At 53.2% G+C, this 12519-nt stretch overlaps 1 protein-coding gene across 1 annotated transcript; it reads right to left on the bottom strand.

Moving 5' to 3' along the window:
• Nucleotides 1–572: 572 nt before the first annotated feature.
• KRT78 (keratin 78) lies at nt 573–9050 on the bottom strand. The gene is made up of 9 exons (XM_007518205.2): nt 8479–9050; nt 7562–7776; nt 6777–6837; nt 5546–5641; nt 4714–4878; nt 4353–4478; nt 1356–1576; nt 1145–1179; nt 573–1066 (listed from the first exon to the last, which is right to left on the bottom strand). The coding sequence occupies exons 1-9, from the start codon at nt 8842–8844 to the stop codon at nt 747–749; spliced, it is 1605 nt and encodes a 534-aa protein (XP_007518267.1). The 5' UTR covers nt 8845–9050; the 3' UTR covers nt 573–746.
• Nucleotides 9051–12519: the final 3469 nt, after the last annotated feature.

The raw sequence follows: 12519 nt of genomic DNA, 5'->3' as shown, positions 1-12519 counted from the left end.
TCTCTGGCTTGTTTTCTATCTCTAGCTGATAAAATGAACAAGAATTCTCCAACCAGAACTCAGCACTGAGAGGGGACCATGGGGTGACAAGATCCAGGCGTGCCACCCCGAATGGAACTGGAGCCAGGATTTCTGGGGAAGACAGTGGGAGAAGGAAGCAGACAGAAAGAGGTATCCTTGCAAGCACCCACCCAGGGTTCCTGAATGAGCCACAGTAGCCACCTCTGTCCCCAAGGTCACGGGTTCTGAGAGGACACGGGTCAGGAGAAGAGGGAAACCACACCCGGAAGCCCAGGAGTCCAGAAGCGGGGTAGGGACGCACTAAGCCCATTAGGCTGTGGTGGGGGGTGAGCTTGTCAGTGTCCCTTGCCTGAAGCCTCCAGACTCTAGTCAGGGCAGCTCAGTCCTCTGCCCACCCTCTAAAAACAACACTCAGGAAGGGGGTGCTAAGCCCAAATAGGGGGTCCTCCAGCTCAGCCCAAAGGCTGCAGAAAGGAAAGAAAGGCTGGCTGGTGGGAGGGAGCACTGTAGGGAGGAAGGTGGATGAGCAAGACACAAATCTGTGCACAGAGCAATGGGTAGCCGGCGGGCACCTGGAGCATCAGGTAGGCACAGCTTTATTGACATCTGCAGAGTCCCTGCAGTCTGGTTGGGGCTGTGGGCAGTGGACATAGAGCTGGTCATACAGGGGTGGTGTGATGGGGCTGGGACAGGGGAGCCTGGAGGAGCAGGTGGGTGTGGGCCACTCAGTATGTGACAGATGTCTTCAGACTCGACTCCACTGTCTTCTTCAGGATGGTGTGGCAGACAGAGCTGGAGCTGGAGCCAGAGCCCAAGCCTGAGCCTGACACAGAGCAGGAGCCCAGAAGAGAGCCCTTCCCGGAGCCCTGTCCTGAGCCCATGAAGGCACTAGACCCTCCAGTCACAACACTGGAACATCCAGTCACGATGCTGAAGCAGCTGGGCCCAAAGTGGCCTCTTCCACCTCCCAGTCCACAAGTGCCCCCAGGACCTCCTGGGCCTCCAACAGCTCCTCCAGACACACCAGCGCTGCCTCCTGACACGGCTACCCAGAAAAGCAAGGTCAGTGTCAAGTCCTCAGGTCCCCATGAGGACTATCCTCCCAGTGTCCCCTGATACTCACAGATAGTGACCTGGCTGGTGCATGCCCCAGACATCCTGTGGAGAAAAGGCAAGGGGAAAAGGCTGAAAGCAGCTCCTAAGAAAGCTTGTGAGAACCCTGGGAGTAGCTCCAAGCTCCTCTGCAGAGAAAACCCAGGGACCCAGCCTCTCCTCACAGGCACCCCAGCTATGCAGTACCGCCCCCAGACCCCCAGCCCTCTGAGCAACCCCACCTGCTCTCCTCGCCCTCCAGTAGCCTGCGGTAGGTGGCGATCTCCACGTCTAGGGCCAGCTTGGTGCACATCAGCTCCTGGTAGTCCCTCAGCAGCTGCGCCATGTCCTGCTTGGCAGCCTTCAGAGCTGCCTCCAGCTCCTCCAGTTTGGCCCGAGCGTCCTTGAGGGCCAGCTCCCCACGCTGCTCTGCATCTGTCACAGAGGCCTGCAGGCTGGCATTCTAGGGTGCAGGCAGCAGTGAGAAAGAAAGTGTCCATAAGGGGGCCAGGCAGTGGCTCACATGGTTAAGCACACACACTACATACAGTGTGCAAGGAACTAGGTTCAAGTCCCTAGGTCTCCACCTGCAGGGGGAAAGCTTCAAAAGTGGTGAAGTAGAGCTGCAGGTGTCTGTCTTTCTCCCTCTCTATCTACACTTCCCCTCTCAATTTCTCTGTCTCTACCCAATAAAAAATTAAAATTTAAAAAAGATTTATTTTTAAAAAGCATCCATAAGCCAATGCAAACCCTCCCCAGAGTGCCCACCCAGCAGATAAGTAGCAGGCTAGGTGGACTGTCACCTCATGAACATTGCTCCTCACTCCCACACTGGCGTGAAAACTGTCCCCCAACACCCTAGGCCTCCTAGAGCTGCAGAGGATGGTTTTACTAGGGAGTAGGGTCTTTGCAGGTCTAGCGAGTTAGGGCTCTCAAAATGCTATCATACCAGGTTCCAGGTGAACCCTCAGTTCGGTAACTGGTATCTCTAGGTAAGCACAGTCAGTCAGGGGAGCCAGACACTGGCACACTCAGTAAAGAGTACATGTTACGGGACTGGGCGGTAGCACATCTGGTTAAGCGCACATTACACTGACCAAGGACCTAGGTTCAAGTCCCCGACCCCCACCTGCAGGGGGAAAGCATGCTGCAGGTGTCTCTCTGTCTCTGTCCCTCTCAATTTCTGACTATCTCTATCCAGTAAATAAATAAATATGAAGTCAGGCAGTGGCACACCTGGTTGAGTACACATATTACAGTGTTCAAGGACCAAGGTTCAAGCCCCTGATCCCCACCTGCAGGGGAGAAAGCTTTATGAGTGGTGAAGCAGGGCTGCAGGTATCTCTCTGTCCCTTTCCTCCTCTATCTCCACCCCTCTCAATATCTCTCTGTCTCTATACAATAACAAATAAAAAAATAAAATATATTTTCAAATAAATAAAGATAACAAAAAATCACTTCAGAAAAAATATGTGTTACCATGCACAAGGACCTAGGTTGAAGCCCCCGTCCCACCTGCAAGAGGAAAGCTTCACAAACAGTGGATCAATGCTGTAGGTGTCTCTACTACACTCTGCCTCTCTCTACCTCTCTGTCTCTGACCCTCTATCAAAATAAGAATAATAATAATAGGAACAGTGAAGTCATAAAGGCATCTAGCCCCACAAATAGCCCTGATGAAAAAATAAAGAGGAGGAGGAGAAGGAAAAGAAGGAAGAGGCGGAGGAGAACTACAAGGAACAGCCACAGAACAAATCTGCCATGTGAACATGGAGGCAGAGACCAGAGGGTTATAGTGACAAGATAAGAAAGGGAAGGGGCAAGACAATCCCTGGTATATGGGGCCTCCAGAGACAAGGAAGGATCCCCAGCTCCTTCAGCAGGGCCACAGCTCCATGGACTCCTGGTTTCAGACTTCCAGCCTCCTGCATTCAAGAACAAACTCCTGCTACTTCAAGCCACCGTGTTTGTGGTGCCCTCTTCTCATGCACAGATTTCTCATGCACGTGTGAGGCTTTTCCCTTGCAGGTGGGGACTGGGAGCTTAAACCAGGTCCTTGAGCATTATAACATGTACACTCAACCAGGTGCACCACTGCCCAGCCCCTATTTTTTTATAGAAATACAGAGAGAGAGAGAGAATGAAAGAGACAACAGCACTGAAACTTCTATCAAGACTATGGGAAGCAGGCTTGAACCTGTGTTGTACACATGGCCAAGCAGGGCATGATCCAGGTGAGCTGTTTCACCAGCCCTCTACTCTCACTTCTAGAGGAAGGAGAGGACCCCATCTAATCAGTGGTCTGATTGGCTGAGCCTCATGTTGGGCTCATGTAAGAAGCAGCCCCCAAAGTCTCTCACTTCTCTTACCTAGACAAAGATGGGGGACGCTACCTCCCTTCTAGAGATAAAGAAACTGGGGCTCAGGATGGTGCTGAGTAGCAGCGCCAGGAACTAAGGCAGGATGGCTGACTCCTTCCACACTCTGACTATCACCTCAGGCTCCACCTCAGGCCTGACAGGGGAGCCCAGGGCCGCAGGACTGTAGAGCTAGAAGGGGGAGTTGAGGAACTCCCAAGAGGAACTCTCCTAGAAAGGATGGAACTCTCCTGGAAAGCCGTGGTGCCCCTAGCATGGGAACAGAGTAGAATTTATGAGATTCCAATAGCTTGGAGGAGCCCCAGGAATCTGCACTCTGGAAGATATCCCAAAATTCCAAAAAACAAGGAGTTCAATTTTATGGGCAAAACACTGGCAGCCAATGAGGTGAGTGAGCCTGGCCTCATTCATCTCAGTCCCTTCAGGGCACAGTAGGGTAGGAAAGGGTGGGCCTGGCTGATCCACACAACAAGGATGTTCAATTCCCCAAGCTCCAGTCCCCATAGAAGGGCTCATACAAATCCAGCAGGGTCCCTGATGCAAAAGCAGTGTGTGTGTGTGTGTGTGTGTGTGTGTGTGTGTGTGTGTGTGTGTGTGTCTGTGTGTGTCTCTGTGTGTGTCTCTGTGTGTGTGTGTCTCTGTGTGTGTGTGTCTCTGTGTGTGTGTCTCTGTGTGTGTCTCTGTGTGTGTGTGTCTCTGTGTGTGTGTCTGTGTGTGTCTCTGTGTGTGTCTGTGTGTGTGTGTGTGTGTCTCTGTGTGTGTGTCTGTCTGTGTGTGTGTTTCTGTGTATGTGTGTGTGTCTGTGTGTGTGTGTCTGTGTGTGTGTATAGAGGGAGGGTTAGAGGGCTCTGGAAGGCTTACCTGCTTCTTGAGGTTCTCCATCTGGCTCTGCAGCCTCTGAATTGCCTGCTGAAGCTGGGTGATTTGGATTTTAGAGGCCTTTATGTTGTCCCCTTGAAGCTGAGCTGATTCCTGAAGCTCCTGATACTGAGAGGGACAGAGGAGATTCTGCTAGTCGAGCCTCCCCTCACCATGTCCCCAGCTCTTTGCCTCCTCGCAATCTCACTCAGGGAGGAGGCAGGTTAAAGATGAGAACAGAACATGGTGGGGAGCTCACAGAGGCCCAAGCTCATCCCCCTGGTGTCAATGGAGCCCTGGGAGCTGACAGACAGGGAAGCAGGCCCCTGGACCTGGATGTGAGGACCCAGCCTTTTCTGGTCACCTTGGTCTTAAACAGTGTCTCAGCCTCAGCCTTGCTGGTCTGAGTGACCTCTTCGTATCGGGCACGGATGTCGGCGATGAGGTCACTGAAGTCCAGGCAGCGGTTGTTGTCCATGGACAGGACCACAGACATGTCGCCAGCCTGCGTCCGGAGCTGGCCAAGCTCCTGCGGAAGATTCACTCAGCTCTGCAGAAGGACTCCCACAAGGAGGCAGCCCTCTAACTCTCTGGGGGTGTTGGGTACCCCTGCCCACTGCTGGACTCTCTCCTCATGGGAAAACACAGCTTGAGGAGGGAGTCTAGGCGCTTCCTCTTTACAGGAGCAGGACACCAGATCTCTGGTCCCCGGAGTCCTCTGACCCTATTGCTGCTTCTGTGGCCTGCTCTGAACCCCTCTTCCTGCCTTGGAGCCCCTGAGCCCCACCTGCATGGCTGCTTCTCACTTCATATTCCAAAGAAGACCTGCCCAAGTCTCTCTGAAATTGCCAGCCATCCACGCTGCCCCTGTTCCCAACCCTCCTCGCCCTGCCCCAGTTTTCTGTGTGCCCAGAGCTTGCGTCAAGGCAAATACATCAGACAGCTCACCCGCTACTAGGCTGACTGGCCAATGTCTGCACCCCGCAAGAAAGCAGGCTTTGTGGCTTCATGTGGCTGGTCACGGCTGCATACCCAGTGCCTTGCAGTTTACACCTTCAATTCTCTGCCACTGTTCCTCCAATAGCCAGTGACCAGGGTCTCCTCTGAACCCTAAGCCATCGAGGCGTAAGCCCCAGGTAACCTGCCTGCGAGATCCCTGCTGGCTGGCCACCACCCCTGCCATTGCAGAGCCTCACTTCTTCATACAGACGTCTCAGGAAGCAGGTGTGTACTCTCAGGGACTCCAGCTGGTCCTCCAGCTCCATCTTTCTCAGGAAAACTTCATCAGTATCCTGAGAGAGGGAGACAACAGCCATGCACCCCACACCACCCCCGTCCTTTTTGTGGACCCCTCTGTTTCCCAACACCCACATGTTAAGGGAGCACTCACGGAAAGGAGCCCCTGAGGATTTTTTTTTCTAAGTTCACACACTTGGAACAGGGACACACGCTTATAGATAGAGATTTGCACATGAAAAGTGGATTTTTTTTTCCTCCAGGGTAACTACTGGGGCTCAGTGCCTGCACCATGAATCCACTGCTCCTGGAGGCTATTTTTTTTCCTTTTGTTGCCCTCGTTGTTTTGTTGTGGTGGTGGTTATTATTATTGTTGTTGATGATGTATTTGTTGTTGAATAGGACAAAGAGAAATAGAGAGAGAAGGAAAAGACGAGAGACACCTGAAGACCTGCTTCACGGCTTGTGAAGGTGGGGAGGCGGGGGCTCGAATGAAAGCTAGATTTTTAATTGGTGAAGGGCTACTTTTGCACTACAGAAAGAGGGAGGAACCAGTGAAAAGCAAGTGCAGGGGTGACATCAGAAGGGGCATAAATGGAGGACAGAAGGGTGAAAAGGAGTCTGTTGGTTCCCTGTTTCTCATGCTCTATTTTGGGTTCATAGGCCCTTGGGACATCCTTTTCCCAAGTCTCTTCTCTTTTTCTTAAAATTTATACTTTGCACAACTAAATAAAGGATCCAGAAATCGCACCCTTGAACTCATGTCCTGTGAAAATTCCTTTTCATCTTAACTACAACAAACCTTACACCTCTGTACGTGGCCACCTTGGGTCCCCAAAACACACCCATCCCCATCTCCACAGACTCATTCCTTCCTCCTCCTCTTCCTCCAGCCCCATCTTGCTCTACTCTCTCATTTGCCTGACACGGGGATCCATACCACCTTCAGGAAGCCCTCCCTGATTTATCCCAACCAACTGCTTCTTCCACTCATCCCTACCCTCTCCCAAAGTGATACCTAGAGTTCACCATGGGGTCCCTCAATTGGATCTAGTCCTGAGGCCCCTGTATGTAGATGGCTGTCCCATTCCCTTGGGGACATCACGATGGGATATATTGAGATCTGCCAGTCCAGGTTCTGTGCCTGTGGACACTCCAGACCCAAAGGGCACAGCTGAGCCTAACCCCCACCTTTTTGAGGACCACAAAGTCATTCTCCACCGTGGTGCGCCTCTGAGCCTCCTGTTCAAACCTGCCAGAGACAAAGAGAAGCCATTTGGGGTGTGGGTCCAAGACCCTGTCCTTTCAGCCCAGTCTTCCACCTTTGACAGGACATTCAGCCAGCCCACCTCTCCACCACTCCTGCCAGGAAGCTCCTGTCCTATCCTAGTTGTGTATCCACATGCCTGCAGCCTATGTCCCCTGAGTGAGAGAAGACCACCAGCTTCAGTCACTGAGCTGCTCAGTGGGAGACAACAGGGAATTTTCCCACTTTACAGACATAGAAACTGAGGCTGGGGGAGGTGAGATGCTAGCTCAAAGCTTCACAGCCCCCAAGCCCATGCCACCTGCCAGACAGCACCAGGCTCTGTCCCCACTGCTATGACCTGAGAGAGAACCCAGAGCCACAGCCCAGCTGTGACTCATGCTGCTGGCCGGCCCAGGGAGGGTCCCACAGAGTGGATTTCCTTCCAGAGCTGAGACCAGTGAGTACCTGAGTCACGTTAGCCCACGGCCTGCTCAGCAGGAATTTCTTGAGGAAAAAAAAAAAATCCACTGAAGTATTGTTTAAATAAGCCCTTCACAGCCCTGACCAGAGCCAGCCCCTCTGCTGGGCTGTTGGAGCTGAGTCTCCGGAAAGGCCTGTGCATGAGGCTGTGGTGCCTCCTGACCCCCTGTGACAGGCAGCCCCTATCCACGTCCACCCAGCACCCCCACCCCAGGCCCCACGAGGGGGACAAGCCAGGTTTGCCTACTTGGCCTTATACTCCTCCTCCTGGTCCTGGCAGGACTTGAGCTCAGCATCCAGAGCTCCTCGGTCTCTCTGGAGCTCCTCGAGCCTCCTCCTGAGCTGGGCCAGGTAGCTTTCAAAGTAAGACTCCAGGTTTCTGGGGCCATGGCTCTGGCCCTGCTGCTGGATCAGAGCCCACTTGGTCTCCAGGAACTTGTTCTGCTGCTCCAGGAAGCGCACCTGCAGGGCAAGAAGAGGGACTCAGTGGGACCCTGGGTTGCAGGGGGCTTCCTGCCCAGCCCAGCAGGGGGTATGAGGGAACCTCCATGAGTTGCTGAGCACATCAGAAACATAGAAGGAGCTGTGGGGGGTTGCGGGGTGTGTCTCCACTGCTGGCCCCCCTTCTCCACTGCAGAGCCCTGACCAGGGGCCAACAGGGCCTTACACAAGCAGAGAGGCCCCAGCTAGAGCACAGAGGGAGTGCTGAGCCCAGAGCCCATAGGGCAAGCAAGGGTTAACTTTTAAAGAGAAAAGCAAGAACTCCTTAGTTCAAGAAAAATGCAGTTGGGGGCCATCTCCCCCTCCTCCCAGCATAAACAGAGCTTTCTACTGCTGTCACCCAAGTGGCCATGGTCTGTGGCCTTAGAATCTGCTCCTTCCACCCAGGAGTCTGCTGTTAACCGCAACAAGTCGTACTCTCTGTATACACAAAAGAAGAAGTAGCCTGTGAGGCTTGTTGCTGTGAGTTACTATGAGGCAGTTGATAACTGTATAAAGGGGCAAGTGCACCATTGTGCTTGAGACCTAGTCTTGTGTGGACACAAGAACTAAGTTCTGTGGGCCTGCCGGCATAAAAAACACCACTTTCTGCAGTAAAGCTTCAGTGTGGCCTGTCTGCCTGAGAATCCGATAACAGGCAGAGGTAGGGCCCGCCCCCCTCACCTTGTCAATGAAGGAGGCAAACTGGTTGTTGAGGGTCCTGATCTCACTGGTCTCCTGTGTCCGCACAGCCTGGAACTGGGGGTCGATCTCAATCTTCAGCGGGGTCAGCAGACTCTGGTTGATGGTCACTTCCTGGATGCCTCCAGCTGGGCACAGGGAAGGCCCAGACCCACCATGGGCCCCCCCAGACTGCAACCCTTGCCTGCCCCCCGCCCCCAAGGTCCTTCCGCGGGTGGCTGCTCGGCACCCCCTGGAGGATGTGAAGCTCCTGCTGCTGAAGCCGCCCCAGCTGTTGCCCCTGGGGTGGGTGGAGCAGGCTGAGAGGGCACTGAAGCCCCTCTGGGCGCGGAGCGGGGAGGCAGACATGGCAGGGACCCGGCCGCACGCGACACAGGATCAGCAGGGTATGAGTTCCTGCCCCGGGGCCCTGGGCACGAGATTTTTATCCCCTCCCGTGTCTGGGCTGGGCCTCGGAGAGCAGGATGCTCAGGCCCTGACTGTGTCTGTCACCTGCTCCAGCTGACCTGCTCTGACACACCTGCAGACTAGGTGATCCGCACGTGCAGAGCCCCAAAAAGGAGGAAATCAGCCCAGAACATGCCCCTGGAGCTCGCAGGCCGGCAGAAGAGCGGGCAGATTCTCCCCAACAAGGAAGAGGTGCTGAACTGCAGTGCAAGGGCTGGGGTGGGGTGACCCTGAGCAGGGACTCTCTCAGGTCATTCAAGGAAGGCTTCCTGGAAGAAGTAGGGGAGAAAGGAGGGTGTTTCTAGGAGGAGAAGAAGATAGAGCTTCTGAGTGCCCCTAGATGCTGAACAAAGAACACTGACACTTCTGAAGGGAGAAGCCACCTTCAGGAGGCAGAGTAGAAAAGCGCTCACAGTGCTTGGAAGCCAGGAGGTTAATGGAGGTGTTATTGTCATCACTGGCTAAAAAGGGCACTCCAGGATTTGGAAATGAAACCGAAAAGCAGGGTGTCCAAGTCCCTCCTCTTGCCCAACCCAGCAATCATCCACAGGGCACCGCCCCACTCAAACCAGGCCGATCCTCCAGCTTCACCCCAGTAAGCCTGAAAGAGCTTGTCCCCACAAGAGTCAGTGCACCCCCACACACATGCACACGTACACACACACACACACACACACACACACACACATATTATACCAGGGCCAGCCCCCAACCTGAGGCCTGGGAACAGTGTGTATATTTCCAAATGGTGCACTCCCCAGGGGGAGTGGGAACAGAAATAGGAGTCTGGACTTGCCCCCAGGTCTGTCTCTGCCTTGAGACTGGAGAGTAGAGGGACCCAGGTGCTTCTAGAAACCTGTGAGCTCGCCTCACACATACCCAGAAGGTCCCCCATGGGAGGAATCCAGCCACCTCTGTTATAGGCAAGCTGGCTTGAGGGCTTGGGGGGTCAGAAGTGTCTAGAAGGGGCTGGGTGGTGGCGCACCTGGTTGGGCACACATATTATGATGCTCAAAGACCAGGGTCCAAGCCCCCGACTCCCACTTGCAGGGGGAATGCTTTGTGAGTGGTAAAGCAATGCTGCAGGTGTCTCTCTGTCTCTCTTCCCTCTCAGTTTCTGGCTGTCTCTATCCAATAAATAAAAATAATTTTAAAACAAAATTTAAGTGTCTAGAATTGCTCCTGTGCTGAGCAGAAGGGTATTTCTCCCTGCCCACCCTCCCTACCCCACCTCCTCCTTAGAGTGTGGTGCAGCCTGGAGCCAGAATACTGTGTGTGGCCTATGACAGTGTGGCTCAGAGCAGAGACTCCACGTACTGTGTGCTCAAACACCATGCTATGAGGAAGTCAGCCCAGCCACACACCTCCCCCATGGGCCAGGTTCCTGGGGGATTAGGAGCCCCGTGGGCAGCAGGCCTGAGTGAGATGACCCCAAAGGTGGGCATTACAGAGGAGCTCAAGGGAGTGAGGGAAGCCGTGAGGAAGACAGAGGGGAAGGGAGAAAAGCTACCTTGGGGAGTTCAGATGTCCCCGGGAGGCAGCCGCAGAGCAACTCCAGTTTAGAGTGAGAATCTAGGAAGTGGGCTGAATCTCACTAAGGACCTCACACCACACCACACCCCCAGGGGACCAATTTTCAGAAGCAAAAAAGGTCAAGGGCCTTCCTTCTGGCTCCAGAAAGTTCTCCATGGGGTCAGAAAGATGGCTCGCTGGGTAAGGTACCTGCCTTGCCATGGGTACGGCTCAAACCGTGGCACCACATGAGAGGTGCTATGGCATCAAGGGACATTCCAGTGCTGTGGTGTCACTCTGAATGAAAAAGCAGCCCCCAAATGGTGGCAGTATGTATGCATGACACCCCAGCTCCAACAGTAAGAAAAAAGATCTCCATGAACTAGAGTCTACCAGCCCTCCCCACCCCCCACGTTAAGGGTGGACAACATGTCATACCAGGTTCAGCTCCCTGGAACTTCCCCATATTTGTCATATTACAGAAGATCAGAGCCGCAAAGAGCTTCTATGTCATCTGGCCCAATGTCCTCATTTTCTGCTTCAAGACTCTGAGGCCCCAAGGGATGATGGGTGGGGTACAGAGACTAAACACCCTTGGGTAACCTAGGAGATGGCACCAGGTGACCTCTGAGGCAGCATTGACCCATCACTCCATGGTCTGGGTGACTTGCTCAAGATGGCATGGACATAATCAGGCTGGAGACAGGGAACCCATCTGGCTCAGACGTGGCTGGTGAGACAGCCCAAGGAACCCTCATCCTATCTCTTCGATGTCTGTTGTCCATCCCTCTGTCCTGCTCAAAGTCTGACAAACACAGGACGCACATCAGTAGAACTTACCTGAAGAAATGGGTTCTTCTTTTAATTTAATGTGCCTTTTATTAGTGATTTAACAATGGTTTGCAAGATTATGGGATTACAGGGTACATAGTTCCACATCTCACCCACCACCAGAGTTGTGTCTTAACCATCATAGTTCTCACAAAGTCTTAGAGACAGTTTGTTTACTTCTGGGTGCATGTGTGTGTGTGTGTGTGTGTGTGTGTGTGTGTGCGCGCGCGCGCGCGCGCGTGCGTGCGTGTGTTCATGTGTTTCAAGTCTCTATATTCCATAAATGAATGAAAGCAATTGGTTGTTCTCTTTTATCTCCCTGCTTGCTTCACTAAGCATCATCACCTCCAGTCCCCTCCATTTAAGAAGTGATTTCTCATCCATGACAATTACACTCTGGGACCTTCTTAAGTCCCCAGATCCTTAAATGCTACTGTGACAAATATTTTCCTTCATTTAAAACTAATAATAATAATAATAATAAATCCCGAGCCAGAGAAATAGCTCATCTGGTAAAGCATATCAATTATGTGCCTAAGGCTTCTGGTTTGAAACTTGGCACCACATATATCAGAACAGACGCTCCTCTCTCTCAATATCTCTCCCTCTCTCTTTCTCTCTCTCTGCCTCACACTAATAAAATAGCAGACATTTTGATAAAGTAAAACCATTCTGCAATGGGAGGGATGGCATGGTCCCTAGATGGCCCATCCCTACACACAGAGTTACACAAGGGGACCCCATTGCACACAGTAAGAACACGGGCTCTCGTCACAGACCCAGCAGGGTGGCGTCTCTGGCGGCTGCTGGCTTCTCCTCAGCACTCTGGCTCCAGGTCAGCCATCCTGAGCCACATTTCTTCAACCCTGTGTGCCCCATCCCACCCTCGAGAAGGCAAAAGACCAGCACCACTTCTTGTGGCTCCCCAGTGGCCCCCACTCTCTCTATCACCCCAAGTTCAGCCCTGGCTACACCTCCACAGTCCTTTGCTCTTGAGCACATTCTGCTGATGCAAATGATGTTGGCACCACATCTATTCGCTGAGCATCTGCTGCACACCCGGCCCTATGCTGAGAGTGACGAGTTTAGCCCTGACCCAGGCCCAGCTCCAAGTCTAGTGGTGAAACAGCCACTGAGCAGCTAGTTAGGGAAGTATTTAGTTGCAATTATGATAAGGAGAGAAAAGTGCAGAGTGTGAAGAGGCCTGGCCCAGTTTAGCCCCTAACTGATTCT

The sequence above is a fragment of the Erinaceus europaeus genome, chromosome 7 (assembly GCF_950295315.1).
Source record: "Erinaceus europaeus chromosome 7, mEriEur2.1, whole genome shotgun sequence".
In the NCBI taxonomy this organism is placed as follows: Eukaryota; Metazoa; Chordata; class Mammalia; order Eulipotyphla; family Erinaceidae; genus Erinaceus; species Erinaceus europaeus.
Note: the sequence above shows the minus strand (reverse complement) of the source record. Positions and strands in the feature narration are given on the sequence as shown.